Source organism: Pelodiscus sinensis, chromosome 2 (assembly GCF_052426305.1).
Source record: "Pelodiscus sinensis isolate ZL-2025 chromosome 2, ASM5242630v1, whole genome shotgun sequence".
NCBI classification, from domain to species: Eukaryota; Metazoa; Chordata; order Testudines; family Trionychidae; genus Pelodiscus; species Pelodiscus sinensis.
The window spans coordinates 183,211,478-183,228,172 of NC_143053.1; the positions used below are offsets into that span (position 1 = coordinate 183,211,478).

At 45.5% G+C, this 16,695-nt stretch overlaps 1 protein-coding gene across 1 annotated transcript in view; it reads left to right on the plus strand.

Moving 5' to 3' along the window:
• Nucleotides 1-16,044, plus strand: part of MRPL3 (mitochondrial ribosomal protein L3) — a 66,427-nt gene extending 50,383 nt beyond the window's left edge. Inside the window, exon 10 of the mRNA XM_075921925.2 lies at nt 13,798-16,044. Within this exon, the coding sequence (XP_075778040.2) occupies nt 13,798-13,947 (150 nt within the window). The 3' untranslated portion in view covers nt 13,948-16,044. The remainder of the gene's footprint in view (nt 1-13,797) is intronic.
• Nucleotides 16,045-16,695: the final 651 nt, after the last annotated feature.

Below are 16,695 nucleotides of genomic sequence, written 5' to 3' on the forward strand. Positions count from 1 at the left end.
ATCCAGTCAAAGATGTATTTTAGTCATTTCTGGTTTAAATTGAGATCCCTTCCCTTTATAATTCACTTATCCTCCACCATTCGCAAGTCACGGTTGTATAAACTGACCCAGTAGCATATCTTGAAAGTTTTAAGCATCATTTTTGTTCTCAGTGACCCAGAATTAGTAAAGTTTGACTACATTTATTTCAGAAGCATTTTAGTTGTAGAGCAGTGTTATACAGGGGTAGTTGGAGGTGCCACCACATGGGTTGGGGGTCAGCAGCCTCGTTGGGGAGAGGAGGGAGTTATATTCCTACTTCTGATTCATTATGGATAACCCAGCCCTCCTTTCTCTCCCTCCCCTCAGTGCCACTTCCACCCAGCACGAGCCTGCCAATTCTCAACCCAAGCAGCACCCGCACACACTCAGCCACTTCCACCTGAGCAAGCCTGCCAACTCCCAGCCTGCAAGCCTGTTAACAGTTATCTGGTAAGCATCACATGTTAATGGTGATGCTTACCAAGTAACCAGTTAACTAGTTGCCCATTCACATTTCTTATCTGAGTTAGATGCCACCAGCAGAAGATTGATTTTCTTTTTTGGCTTGTACTCTGTAGTTCTTCTTCGAGTAGTGTCCCCGTGGGTGCTCCACTCTAGGTGAAGGGTCGCCCTGAGCCGCAGATCGGAGCTTTTCAAAGCAGTTTTCCCCCTGTTGAGCCACGCATGCCCAGGGGGCGTCTCGAGCCCTTCCCGCCCTCTGCAGCGCGTGGCTCAACCCCCTCCCTTTCAGTTCCTCTTTAACCGCCCTCGTCAGCGGACGGAGCGAGCAGGAGCTCCCTCACAGTCCCTCAGACTGTATTTTCTATTAGTTAGGTTACATAGTTTTTTCCCCTGTACTCCAAGTTAGTTTCCCTTATTTTTCTCTTTGAAATAATAACAACAAAATATTTTTTTATAAGAAGAACGAAACTGACAACAAAATCCCCCCTCGGGGACTAAAACTCCCTTCAGACCGGAGCCCCGGGTGAACCGGAGCTCTCTCTCTCCTGGCTCCTCAGCCAGAGAAAAACACATAAACCATATGAAAGAAAAAGAAACGAAATACCAACACTTTAAAGAAACAAGCAGCAAGATATGTCTGCCTCCTCAGGCTTTAAAAAATGCGACCAGTGCCGCGAGCCTATGCCGGCTTCTGACGGCCATACGAAATGTATCCGCTGCTTGGGGGACGCTCACTCGCCCCGCAGCTGCACACACTGTGCTTCCCTCACGGCGAGAGCTAGAAAAGATAGAGAGCTCCGCCTGAGGATGATTTTATTTGATAAGACTCTGCAGCCTTCAGAGCAGGGGGAACTGCAGCACGAAACTCCCCTGCCAACGAAACTTACAAGGCAGAGAGCCTCACCATCTCGCTCTCTCCCGCCTTCTTCCTCTCCCAAAACCCAGGGAGAGGGGCAAAGAAACCCGAGGACCCCTGCTAATAAAGCAGAGGGAAAATCCTCCCGGTCTACATCAGCGCCGGTGCGCGCTGCTTCTGAGTCCCGGGAACGCACTGAGAAACCTGGGCGAAAAGAAAAGCCGGCGCCGCTTCAAACCGCGGCGCCGCTGCAAGCCCCGGCACCGCGAAAAACCCCGGTGCCGCTTAAAGGAACGGCACCGCTAAAACAACCCGCACCGCAACATAGCATGTCTAATACACAGCCCGCCACAAACCAGAGCTCGGCACCGGCACCGGCAACAGACAATGAGAGGCTTCTTCGAGAGTCTGCTGCAGAGCTCTCTAAGACTCCATCTGACTCTCACAGCAGGCAGCAGCAGCCCTGCCCCCCTCCCATTGACTGCTCACCAGGGACATCCCTTGCAAGGCATTCCCCTGCCAGATCTGTGTCCCCAGTGTCCTTTCATGGCGCTCCCTTTCTAGAGGATGACCGCCATACGACATATTCTTCGCGACAGACGTCCCAAGGGGGTCTCGTTCCTATTATCAGAGGGCTGGACCGCAACAAAACCCATGGCACCCCTACTGGTCTTACCCGCCCCCACCTTATCCACCCCAATGGGGGCCCTGGGACCAATGGGACCCGTACAGACGCCGGTCCTCAGTCCACTCCACACCATCTCGGAGAGGTCTGCCTCATCCACAGCCCCTACCCCCTGCATCACACACAGAGCAGGAAGAGGAGGAGGAGCGCTTTTCGGATAATGAATCCGACATTCAATCTATAAACGTCACTCACCCAGATGACCTGACTGCCCAACAGGACGATGCAGTGATACCATCAGATACCGTAGCGATGGATGACCTTAAACAGTTCCAGGAGCTATTTAAGCGAGTAGCAACAAGTCAGCATGTCTCCCTACAAGAAGTACAAAAGAAACAACATCACTTATTAAAGAACCTGCATCCTACGCTGCATAGTAAAATTGCCCTGCCGATTGATGAGGCAATCATGGAAACATCTGAAGATCTGTGGAAGACACCAGCATCCATCCAACCGACTAACAAAAAGATTGATAGGAAATATTTTGTTCCACCGAAAGACAATGACTTCCTCTTTACGCATCCACAAGCAAACTCCTTAGTGGTTGAATCTGCACAGCAAAGAGCGAAGATACCGCAATACAAGAATGGCAGCACCGACAAAGAACATAGAAAGCTAGACTTCTTTGGAAAGAAAATATATTCCTCTTCTACGCTTCAACTAAGAATATCAAATTATTCTGCCCTCTTAGCGAATCACGACTTTGATAATTATTCGAAGCTCGGAGAACTGATACCACATCTCCCTGAGTCCAAAAGAGCCATCTTGAAAGCAATAGTCCACGAAGGCCACACCATCGCTCGCACTGCCCTCCAGACGGCAATGGATGTTGCTGACACAGCAGCTAGAGCTACAGCCACTGCCATAGTCATGCGCAGAACTTCCTGGCTACAATCATCTGGAGTTCCCCGAGAACTTCAGCCAAAAGTAGAAGACTTGCCATTTGATAAACAAAAATTATTTGCAGCCTCTACAGATGAAATGCTACATAATAGTAAGAACTCGAAAACCACACTTCGCACACTAGGCATGTATACACCGCCCTTCAAACGCAGGCGATACACCCCATATAATACGTACAATCGTTATAGATATGGGCAATACAACCGGCCACAGAGACCCTATGAGGACACTAGGCCAAGGCAACGACCTCAGAGAAGACGACCTAATCAAGGTCGCCCACCAACTACCCAGTCCTCCAAACAGCAAATTTGAAGTCGTGGTCGAGGGTCTGCACTACCTCCCTCACGATCTAGCAATAACACAACATGGCTGCCTATTTACCCACCGTTTGCGGCCGTTCCTCCCACAATGGGAATCCATAACATCGGACCGCTGGGTTCTAGAAATAATTCGAGTAGGATACACTATCCCATTTACCACTACCCCACCTACCCTTCCCCCTACCCCGTCCCTTTTCAGGGACCCCTCTCACGACACTCTACTAAAACAAGAGATCGACCGCCTCCTTTCTATCGGAGCCATAGAAAAAGTACCAGTAGAGTTCCACGGGAAAGGGTTTTACTCGAACTATTTCTTGATCGAGAAAAAAACGGGAGGCTGGAGGCCAATATTAGACCTCCGCAAACTGAACAGGTTTCTCAAGAAACAACGCTTCAAAATGGTCACACTTACAACAATCATTCCTGCGCTAGATCAAGGGGACTGGTTCGCAGCCCTCGACCTACAAGATGCGTATTTCCATATAACTATCCATCCCGCCCACAGACGCTATCTACGCTTTACTCTCGGCCAGGATCATTTCCAATACAATGTCCTCCCCTTCGGCCTCTCGTCAGCTCCGAGGGTATTTTCAAAGGTACTAGCAGTCGTCGCTGCATACCTCAGACGCCACAATGTCATCATATTCCCCTACCTAGACGACTGCCTTTTGAAGGGCTCAACACAGGACGAAACTGCCTCCATGATAAGTACGACCACATCACTCCTCAATCGTCTAGGCCTTCTACTCAACGAAAGCAAATCAACACTGCACCCAGTTCAAAATATAGAGTTCATTGGGGCGCGCCTGGACTCAATTACAGCCCGAGCATACCTACCTCGGCAACGTTTCATAACGATACAAGAAATTATAAGTGTAATGCTTACAACTCCTACCACTACAGCTCTTACTTGCCTCCAACTAATGGGCCACATGGCTTCCACCACCTACGTTGTCCACCATGCTCGTCTGCATTTCCGATGCTTCCAACTCTGGATAGCAAGTGTATACATACCGTCACGACACTCCCTCAACAAGACGGTGACTATTCCACCAAACGTCCTTGCTTCCTTACGGTGGTGGACGATACCGAACAACCTTCTCACAGGTGTTCCATTCCAACAGAGCGAACCCACTGTACAGATTACTACAGATGCTTCCCTCCTTGGCTGGGGAGCACATATGAACGACCAAGCCGTTAAGGGAAGGTGGTCCCCATCCGAGGCACGACTACACATCAATCTCCTCGAACTGCGAGCAGTAAGGAATGCCTGCGCACACTTCGCCCCCGACATTGCCAATCAGACGGTCCGCATTCTAACGGACAACATCTGCACGATGTTCTATATAAACAAGCAAGGCGGAGCCCGCTCCCGCTCCCTCTGTGCAGAGGCTATCCGCCTGTGGAACTCATGCATCCGCAAACAGATCACCCTGGTAGCATCCTACCTGCCCGGGGTGAACAACACCAGAGCAGATTCACTCAGCCGCAACTTCACCTCAGATCACGAGTGGGAGTTACACACGGAGGTCGCAAACTCAATCTTCAACCATTGGGGATGGCCATCCATAGACCTTTTTGCATCTACCCAGAATGCCAAATGCCCCCAATTCTGCTCACGCGCAGGTCTTGGCAAACATTCCCTAGGGGATGCCTTTCTAATCAAATGGACAGCCCCCCTTCACTATGCCTTCCCCCCCATACCGTTAATCCCGAAAACCTTACGCAAGATCTGCAGAGACGGAGCCCTAGTCATCCTGATAGCCCCGTCGTGGGCCCGCCAAACTTGGTACCCGTACCTGTACAGGCTAGCAGTTCACCCTCCTTACCCGCTACCTCACCGGGCAGACCTAATATCTCAGAACAATGGAGCGATACTGCATCCACAGCTCCACACCCTACACCTCCAGGCTTGGCTACTCTCTGGTTCTCGGAGATAGAAAATCACTGTTCCCAACAAGTGAAAGATATCCTCCTCCACAGTAGGAGACAGTCCACTCGAAAAACTTACCTACAGAAATGGACTCGATTTTCCCTCTGGTGCCAGCGAACCAGGATAGAACCCCGTGATGCACCATTACATATGATTTTGGACTATATTCTAGACCTTAAAATATCAGGACTTTCAATTTCTTCTTTAAGAGTACATCTTTCTGCAATAACAGCGTTCCATACTTCCATTGATGGATTCTCCATATTTGCCCATCCTATCACTAAAAGATTCCTTAAAGGGCTCCACAACGTATACCCACCCCATAAGGCACCACCCCCCTTATGGGACCTAAATCTTGTTCTCCACCAACTTACTGGACCTCCTTTCGAGCCTCTGGCTACAGTACCACTCCCATTTCTCTTTATGAAAGTCTGTTTCTTATTGGCTATCACGTCTGTTAGACGGGTGAGTGAAATTGGGGCATTAATGGCAGTACCCCCCTACACAGTTTTTACGAAGGATAGGGTCATACTTAGACCTCATCCAACATTTCTGCCAAAGGTCTGTACAGAATTCCATGTAAATGAACCAATCGTACTACCTACCTTTTTTCCGAAACCGCATGCATCACAGAAGGACGCCACTCTGCATACCCTGGACATTCGGAGGGCTCTTGCCTTCTTCCTGGAAAGAACAAAACCATTTCGTAAATCCGAAAGACTTTTTATATCAATCGCTGAGCGTTCTAAGGGAACACCCCTGTCATCACAACGAATCTCAAAATGGATCTCCACATGCATAGTCAAATGTCATACTTTGGGCAATAAACCACTACCGTGCCCCCCAAGAGCGCATTCCACTCGAGCCACGGCCGCTTCTACAGCCTTTTTGAACAATGTCCCCTTAAGGGATATTTACCGAGCAGCAACGTGGTCTTCAGATCACACGTTTGCCAGACATTATGCAATCCTACCGCAACTTACACAGGACTCAGCAGTAGCAACAGCGGTGCTCTCTACCACCGCTAAACATTGACTCCGGCTCCCTCCAGCCATATATTGAACACTGCTTTGTAGTCACCTAGAGTGGAGCACCCACGGGGACACTACTCGAAGAAGAAAAGGGAGTTACTCACCTCGTGCAGTAACGAGTGTTCTTCGAGATGTGTGTCCCCGTGGGTGCTCCACGACCCTCCCTTCCTCCCCTCTGCACGGAGTCTAAACTACTCGGGCGGAGACGAGGAACTGAAAGGGAGGGGGTTGAGCCGCGCGCTGCAGAGGGCGGGAAGGGCTCGAGACGCCCTCTGGGCATGCGTGGCTCAACAGGGGGAAAACTGCTTTGAAAAGCTCCGATCTGCGGCTCAGGGCGACCCTTCACCTAGAGTGGAGCACCCACGGGGACACACATCTCGAAGAACACTCGTTACTGCACGAGGTGAGTAACTCCCTTTTTCTGCATCAGCATGTTACTTTTATAGGCTTCTGAAAGAATGCTGCATGTCATGTCCCTCTAAGAGTTTGGGAAGCAGATTAGATTCTTAAACCTTGGGTCAAGTGCTGTAGGTATCTTCAGATATCTCATATTGGTACCTTTTTTTCTTTCAAATATGCAGTGAACGTGTTCTTACAATGTACGTGTTGGAGCATCATCCAAGATGTCAGATGCAGGTAAAACAGAGCAGGAGACATACCGTTCTCCCCCAAGGAATTCAGTCAAAAATTTAATTAACGCATTATATTTTTAAACAAGCTTAAGCAACGTTGAAGTGTATCCTCTGCAATGGTGGGCAAAGCATAAAGGGCATATGAAAGTTTAGTATATCTGACACGTAAATACCTTGCTACAGAAGTGCCATGTGAACACCTGTTCTCATTTTCAGGTGACGTTTTAAATAGGAAGCAAGCAGCATTATCTCCCCTAAATATAAACAAACTTGTTTCTTTAAGAGATTGCCTGAACAAGAAGTTGGACTGAGTGGACTTGTAGACTCTGATACTGATCAGCAGCTGACTCCAGGAAGCCCGAGGCAGAGCTGCTCTGCCCCGGGCTTCCTGGAGTCAGCCTCTGGTCAGTTTCAACAGTGGCTGAATCAGGATGCCTGGGGCAGAGCAGCTGGGGGGCTGCCAGGTTGGTCCCACAGCGCCGAGGAGCGGTGCTACTGGACCAACCCGGCAGCACCCCAGCTGCTCTACCCCAGGTGTCCCCAAGTCAGCTGCTGCTGAAACTGATCAGGGGCTGATTCCAGAAAACCGGGGCAGAGCAGCTCTGCCTCGGGCTTCTTGGATGGAGTCAGCCGCTGGTCAGTTTTAGCAGCGGCTGAATCGGGGAAGCTGGGGGCAGAGCAGCTCCAATGGTCCGGCTGCCCGGAGCACTTCTGGGTTCCTGATGGTGCTGGACCATCAGGAGTGCCGGACCATCGGAGTTTTACTGTATCGGGGTAGCTGAGTTAGTCTATACAGGATAAACTGAAAAGCAACAAATAGTCTGGTAGCACTTTAAAGACTAACAAAACATGTAGGTGGTATCATGAAGAAGTGGGCTGTGCCCACGAAAGCTCATGATTCCATCTCGTGTTCTGTTAATCTTTAAAGTGCTACCAGACTATTGTTTTTTAAGTTTATTTTTACAGTTTTCCTTTTAGAAAATGGCAAGATGCATCTCTTATTTACTATATTTGGGTTTGTTTTACTTGTGGTTTGTGTCAAACATCCCATTTGGATGGAAATTGGAATTCAATTAAATGCACATGAACATTTTTAAATTGTTTTACTTACTAAAATTACTTTAAATGTGCTGGTTACATTAAAAGTTTATCAAAACCTATTTTTCATTTAAAACTAACTTACCAAACAGTGGGAACACTATCTATAATTGGTGAATTTAACTTTCAGGTCACCTTGCCCTTCATGATTTTAGAACTAGTATGCCTCATTCTTTCACACCTAGTTTTTCTTCATAGATTAGAAGTAGAAAACAGGTTTTCCTGCTTTGTCAGTTCTCATTAGCTTTCTCAACTTTGAGTGAGCTAATAATTGAAATAAACTAGCTGAATAAACTGAAATGAAGAAAATATTCTCTCTGAATTTGCAAAAGAAGCTACTGCTGTTCAACGTTGTTTTAGCATTTCAGAAACTCTGGTTCTAGATGCTTAACTGGTGAATTCCTTAAGTTTAGTGGAGTAACATTCTTTAAAATATTGGCAGCAAGTATGTGCTTACTGAATCCTTTTAAAAATGTCTGGGGGACTCTGTTGGGAGGCTAAAGTACTATCAAGTATTCGTAATAAAGTAATATCTTCCCATCAGAACTGAATTGTCAGCTGGTATCAGATTGTTCAGGCCAGGATTTTGTTTGTTCTCCTTAATTTGTGCCATAAACAACTGGTTCTTTGTGTATGTTTTCCAGTCAATTGAGACAAGGCTTCCACTTACAGTAAACTTGTTTTTCTACTCCCCACTTTTATAACAGATCATACGGTCAGTTTAGTATCTGCTGGGCATAGTTATCTCTGTTGTAATATGCTTCTTCTCAGTACAGTTACCTTCAGTAGATGAAGGGGATTATTACAGCTTTCAGAAGGAACTCCATATATAGTAATATAGAAATGATGAGGTTAGTTTTAAATGAGATTTTATGCCCCTTGAGTGAGTAGTTCTTTTTTCTTCAGAGATACCAGGTCTTTATCATCTGCCTCATACAATCTATGGGCACAAGGAAAATATTTTTCTACTGATAATTCTTACCTACTTATTTTTCCTTGAAGATTGGAATGCAAGGCTAGATTGGAAAAAAAAATCACATTAGAAAGGTCAGTATAAGAAGTACCTTCACTATAGCATTATATTTCTTGAAAATTGTCTGTTTCTTAAAATTTTATGTTCTACAAACCTGGGTCCTGGTTTTGCAAAGACTGAAAGCTTACGCTCCAATAAATGTTAGTCTATAAGGTGCCATAGGACTTCTCATTGTTTATGCACATTCAGACTAACACGGCTACCTCTCTGATACTAAAGATTTGTGTGCGCTTTAGTTTACATACTTTACGTGGCTCCATTGAAGACAATGGGATTGCTTTTAGTGGAAAAAGATAAACTCATGAGTAACCCATAGCAGTGTCAATGTCCACGTTTAGTTTCCACCAAATTCACAGATGAGCCTTAACATCAGGTTGCAGATATTGTTGCAAGCTGTCATAATCTGACTTGTCATCTGACAAAGATGTATGGAACATAAACATTAGTAAAGCAAATATATGAAGGAGCGAAAAACACAATTTACAAAAACGTGCAAAATTTGTTAAGAGTTCTGAGTTAGAGGATATCTTCCTGCTGGGAACTTCCAGAATGCTGTATTCTATTAATTTCTTAATGAATTCTTGTTGCTCTTAAACTAAGAATCTTTTTTTATATATTTAGCTGGAATATTGTATGTAGATCTGGGTGCCATATTTCAAAAAAGACTTGGTCAAACTGGAGAAAATCCAAAAAAGAGCAGCAAAAATGATTAAAGGTCTAGAAAGCATGAACTCTGAGAGAAGATTGTGGGGGGGGGGGGTTTGTTTAGTCTGGAGAAGAGGTAACTGAGTAGAGTCATAGGTTTCAAATATATAAATAATTGTCAGAAGGAGAACGGAGAAAAATTGTTTACCTTAACTTCTGAGGATAAAATAAGAAACAATGGGCTTAAATTGTCCCAAGGCTGGTTTAAATTGGACATTAGGCAGACTTCCTCTGAGTCATTAAGTGCTAGAAAAAATTGCCTAGTGAGTGGGTCATCATTCTAATTGACTCTTAAAAAAATCTCCAAACCCCTGTTACGGATGGTCTAGGGCAGAGGTTCTGAACCAGGGGTTCATGAGCCCTGTCAGTGCCCCCATGCAGGGCTGAAGTTGGCATTCTCCTGAAGCCAGGAGAGGTGTGCGACTGAAGCCAGAGACCTCTCCTCTCCACGTACTACTGAAGCTGGGAGTTGTGTAGGACTGAAGTGCCTCATTTGGAGCTTTCTGCGAGCAGAAGCCCTGAGCCCATTACAGGAGGTGAGGGGAGCGGCAAGGGTGTTGCCTTCCCCACCTCCAAAAACTGTAGTGCCTTACCCAGGGTGAGACGTTCTGGGGCCAGCTTCACTCCACGCACACCGTCTCCCCTAGGCCCAGCCCTCTGCCTGGGTTGTAGGTGGGAAACCAGAAACAGATAATGTAGAGCAGCTGCTCCACTGGCTGGTGGGTATCAGGGAGTGGTCAGCCGTGACATTCCCCCATGTGCTGTGGCACACAGGGTTGCTCTTCAGCTCCCAGCCCTCTTTGCTCACAAAGCTGGTAAGAGCGGCTCAGGTGGGGGGACCCAGCTCCGTGTCTGGTGGAGCCCTTGGGTAGCAGCCACTGCAGGGAGAGTCCTCTTGGCACATAGCCCCTAGCTATCCTTCTCCCTGCACCCTGTGCTACCCCCTACCCACGCATTCCCTAGCTATTCCCTGCCTACGCCCTGAGCACTCTTCATACTTCTGCTTTGAATTATATTTTTGGTGTGTCTCCCCACAACCCAGACAAGTGGGTGGCCTGATGAGGTGAGTCAGGAGATGGAGGTAACGTTCCCTCTGTGGATTTTGCTATGCAGAGCTGGCCTGAGCCCCGCCATCTCTTTCCTTCCCCCCAAAATAAGCAGTCAAACTATGCCTGTGCACAAGGGTCCTCTGGAGCCCTGAGGCTCCCCCATCCCTGCTTGGCCTTCGAGTTTTAATAGACTATTGAAGGTAAGGATGATAAATTGTGGTTATCTGACTAATCGTGTAGTCGATACAATTTGTATTGACTATATGATGAGTCGATAGGACTGCTCTCCAGAGCCACAGCAGGAGTAGTTCCAGGAGCTGGCTTGAGCTGGGACTAAGCAGTCCTGGCTCCTGCTGGCTCTGGGAGCCACTTGCACTTTACAACCTTGCATTTTAAATATAGTTTAACTACTGTATACAAGCAGTCCCCGAGTTACGCGGATCCGACATAAGTCAGATCCGCAGTTACGAAAGGGGATTTTCTCACCCCGGAGGACTGGAGCGGCGGGACACCTGGTCCCGCCGCCCGCCTCCTCCGGGGTGAGAAAAGCTGCTTCCCGTCTCCCTGGTCTGCTGGGGGAGCCAGCAGACCAGGGAGACGCTGAGCAAAGCCGCGGAGGACCCGGGCCGGACCGTGGCGCTGATCTGGAAGCGCCACGGTCCGGCCCGGGTCCTCCGCCGCTTTGCTCCATGTCTCCCTGGTCTTCTGGGGGGGGGATGCAGTTAGTGCCCCCCCCCCCCCCCCCCAGCAGACCAGGGAGACGTGGAGCAAAGCCCGGGGCCTGTGGTAGAGCAGGTGGGGCGCTGCCGGTTGGTCCCGCAGCACCGCTCCTTGGCGCTACTGGACCAACCCGGCAGCACCCCAACTGCTCTGCCCCAGGAGTCCTGATTCAGCCGCTGCTGATCAGTTTCAGCAGCAGCTGAATCAGGACGCCTGGGGCAGAGCAGCTGGGGTGCTGCTGGGTTGGTCCAGTAGCGCCGAGGAGCGGCGGCGCTACTGGACCAACCCAGCAGCACCCGAGCTGCTCTGCCCCAGGCGTCCCCAAGTCAGCCGCTGCTGAAACTGACCAGCGGCTGACTACAGGAAGCCCGAGGCAGAGTTGCTCTGCCCCCGGCTTCCTGGAATCAGCTGCTGATCAGTTTCAGCAGCGGCTGAATCTGGATGCCAGTTCCGACTTACATACAGATTCAACTTAAGAACAAACCTACAGTCCCTATCTTGTATGTAACCCGGGGACTGCCTGTATTTAAAATGCAAAGGTGCAGCATCGTGGACCAGCACGAGCCAGGACTCCTTGGTCCTGGCCCACACCTAGTCCAGCAGCCCCTGTGCACAGTGAATAGACGTGGCTACAGAGAACAGGGGCTTCTTCCGGAGCAGCCTATGTTTACGGCAGCCAGAGACTGGTCTGGCAGCAGCCCATGACTGCAGCCAGTCCTGGCCATGGCCAACCTTGGCTGCTGCAAACAGAAGCTACTCTGGCAACAGCCCCTGTTTGTGAGGAGGCCCAGTTCCCCACTGGGGTACCCACAGACAGGAGCTGCTTTGCAGTAGACTCTCCTGTCCTCCTCCTTCCACCCGCCCACCCCTAGCTGCCTCTAATAGAAGTAGTGGGAGGGCAGGGCAGAACCACAAAGACGGTGTTGGGGGGGAACCAGTTTTTAAGCCGGCTCCCCCCAGCACCAGCCCCTGTTCTCTCCCCTTCCCCTCCCTTGCTGCCTCTCGGAGGCAGCAAGGGACGGGAGTGAGTAATCGGTACTCTAGTCAGCTACCCAATAAGTTTGTTTATTGGGTAGTCGACCACTGTCTAACATCCCTAATTGAGGGGGGTTTCATCAAGAAAAAGGTTGAGACCCCCTGGTCTAGACATACTTAGTCCTACTATGAGTACAGGGGTCTGGAATAGATGACATCTCAAGGTCCCTTCTAGTACTACAATTCTATGATTCTGTATGCAAGGGTCTTCCTAATTTGTTCAGAAAAATATTATGAATTCATGTATAATGACCAGATTTGCACATGCGAATGGCAGTTGTGTTTTAATTGCTCATTTGGATGTGAGCATATAATTTACATGAGTAGCCAGCATTGTTTGTGAATGAGCAAGAAAGTCAGGGGGGTATAAAATAATAATATGCTTCTTAAATACTGAAGAACAACTGTTTAAAAAAAAAACTGTTTTTTCTGAGTCTGGAAGAATTGATGGTATTAGTTGTAATTAAGTTTTAATATCTTGTAGGACAAATTTTCTGTATCCAGTATAAAAACCTAAATGATACTACAATATTATCAGCTTTTGGTAAATATAGTTTCAGACTGTCATTTTGGTTATCCAAAGATTTATGATGAATGCAAACTGATTAAATCCAATTCCAAAAATTCTTGTGACTTTCTATCAAGTAGTATGTTTAGACAAGTAGAGAAATGTGAAATTTCATGTTTAGCATACGAGTTTCTGAAATTACAAGTACAGCTGTTCAAGGGATACAATCAACTTAAAATCTGTTCTATTTACAAATAATGAACTAAAGAGTCATTTCATAGCTCTCTAATTCTTTTGTACTTTTACAATTGCATCTTCCCATTTAAAAATAATTGTCTTTCTTACCGAGTCAAAAAATTCACAAGTGCAATGGGGAAATTTTCTAACTAGAGAAAAATATGAAACTCTTGTACACACAATGTTACAGGGTACAGAACTGAACACAGTTCTCTAATCTTTATTAAATTATTCCTATATTTTACTTACCTTAATAGTCATTAAAATATTCAAATTATTGATTTAAAAGTGCTATATGGTAGATGTAACTTTTACTCTTGATTTTAGTAGTTGACTTTGATTCATCCCATAACACAGTTCAAAGGTCTAATGGCTCAGGCATAAAATATACAATTCATGAGCTGAATAATTAATTTGACTAATGACCAGACATGGAATTCTTTAGAAAAATAAGTGTAACTTGAATGCTGTTTTCCTCATGCATTTAAAAAAAAAGTGATTTCCTGGGTTTTAAATCTATTACTATCCATGAATCATCTGTTTGATTTATTACACTTTTTTCATTCTAGGTCAAAGATTCATTTTTGCCTACTCGCCAAGACTGCTATAAAAATCCTCCATTTCCCACATTTTTTGCTGATGGAGAAGAAGAGCTACCAGAAGACTTGTATGATCAGGAGGTTTTCCAGTTCACTGATTCTTCTGTCACTTATGTTTAGTGATATTGACATCTTTAAGAATGTGCAGCTTTCATGTTATTTCTGTGAACTTTGCAATGCTCACAGATTACAAACCGAGGAACTGCACTCTAGCTGAATCCCTGAATTCATCAAACATTTGTTGGGGAGTTGTTTTTTTGTTTTGTTTTTTTTCCTCCAGGTACCACAGTCTGTTCCGAAACGGTATTAAAGCAGTGGGTGGTATTAAGTTGGAGTGTCTGAGGGAAGGATTGCAAAATAATGTGTATATTGCTGACTTAAATTTTTACTTTACACAATTGCCACTTGTAACTTTCCCCTTTTACAGGCTGCCAAGATTTAAATTTCTTTAAATCCATTGTCTTGGAATTATGTGCATCAGTTGATTGATGAAGTTGAGACAATTAAGTTGGGGTTTTTTTAAATTAAGAGATGTGTACTGATTAACTTTGACTAAAGAGAAAATCAAAGCTTTATTAAATATCTCATATAGCCATCCAGGGACATAAAGTGTCTAGGACTTTACAAAGAATGAACTTGAAAATGTTGAGTAGAACGGAGTGGCTGAGGAGGGGAGGAGAGGAGGGAGGAAGAATTCTAGCTTTCTCTTCTCTACTCAGCACACTGTTAGCAGTTGCCTCCTCGTGCCCCGAAATCTTTTTCCACTTTTCATTTCCCTCTTCTCATCAAAGCACCTCTCCTCTTTATTTTAATGTTCTGAGTTCAGAGCAACACTTACATAATATACATTTCCTGGAGGAGAGAATGAGGCTAGCAATATCTGCTTGGTAAGAGATGCAGCAGTGCACACTGGCTGTTGTAAAGGTTAGAAATGTTCAGTAATGTGGACACTGAGAATATACTAGGTGCCAGTTTTCCCCTTCGTTGTAGCTTGTTCTGATAACTGCATAAAAATGCCCCTTGCTTATGGACTATGGAGAAATATGTTCCCTTCCGTTGTCTTCATATCTGAGATATTATCTGTTACGGACGAGCTTTGGGCCTGTCCTACTTATCTTCGTAATTTTAAAAAATGAGCCAACTGTGAAGAGGCTTTTGTACAATTAACTTCTCCCTGTCACTCCTATCTTCTATCCATGTAGTCCTTTGAATTGGTCAGAGTGCAAGTTCTCTCTCTTTGTCTGTCTTTACCTGCAGTAAGCGATTTACAATTTAAAGACCGCACTCTTTTAACCATTAATTTATTTGCACAGACATTTCCTTTAAAGTCCATAGGACTAGTCACAAACATGAAATTAAGGATATGGCTGTCTATTTGATGGATTGACACCTAATTGCTTACCGCATGATTTTCACAATACAAGATTTGCATTCACATGCAGCGTTGGGGAGGAGAGCATCCCTAGGTAAAGTCCCTTTTTATGTCTACAGTTCATATAATGCTTGTCAGGAATTCTATCCATTAATTTTGTGCAGCTTCACTACAAAAGGTGATGTATTTTATATTTTACTAAATGATTTTATCAAAACCCGAAGAACAAATATGTATGCACACTCTCAGAGGTGAGATCCTACTGTACATTCTGTTATCTCAGCTTATTCCTGAAGTTTACTGAAGATATTGAATTTGTTATACTGTTTCCAAGAGATTAGAACATCTTTTACACACATTAGATATTCACAGGAGATAATAAGGGGATAATGTCAATATCCTTAGTGTACACAACACAGAACTATTAACTGGTAACATCTATGTTAATGAAGTCATTAATCTGAGCAAGAATCTCTAAGTATGACAAGTAAGTAGGGATACTCCATACTACTTTACCCCTTTATAAATAAAATCAGGTCAGTCACCAATGCTCATATATCTTCTTAGATCTCCTACAAGTACATTGCTAAGAAGTTGGCGCTAACCATTTCCATAATAAGTCATGTATTGCAATGAGCTTTTTTACACACCCATGGGAAAGTGAAATGTTGTGATCTGGTGCACTGAATGGTTCCTACTAATGCTTATAATTTAGCCTTCTGCTAACAATAATGATATTGTTTCCTGAGGGCAAACTCTTCGGGGTTTGAATTGATCACCTCAAGTTTTTACAACATTTAAAATGTTATTTTTATTGCTCTCTGAATAAAATGTAAGTTAAAGTATTATCTGTAAGAGAAGAACCATTTAGATCTTTTTTTGCAACTATACATGCTGTAGTTAACACACTTGGACTTCTTTCATCTGACGTTCTGACAGATTAAAGATTTTGATGGGCAAGGGAAGGAGTGAGGGGGATGGGGGGGGCCACTTACCTAGCACTCCGCATCATCTGACGCTCCCAGGCACCACCCTCTGCTGCTATGGAAGTGACGGGGAAAAGCTTCCAGCGGGGTGCATTGCTTTACTGCCATTCCTCCAGCTGGGAGAAAGGGGAAGCAGCAAAATGCAGAGCCTCTTCTGCCTCCACCTGCCAGGATCTGTACTATGAGTGTTCCCACATTTTCAATACAAGGACCCCTCACATTTAAAATAGCCTTACTGTTACACTTTCAGTTGTGTGCACTGTTGATTTAATTACATGTTTTTCCCACATCCAGAGATTACTTTTCCATTGGTTTCATTAAAACTATGTATTTTTTGTTTCAGAAGAGAAACTGTTCACCATACAGCCATTGTAAGTCGTCATTGCAACCATTAAAGAAAATCCTTGAAACGAAAATAAAATAATTCATGGTTTTGCAAAAGCACATAGGAAAATCTAAAGTTCAACCACCCCCATGCAAATCCCACTAGCTAATATTGATCAGCTTTGA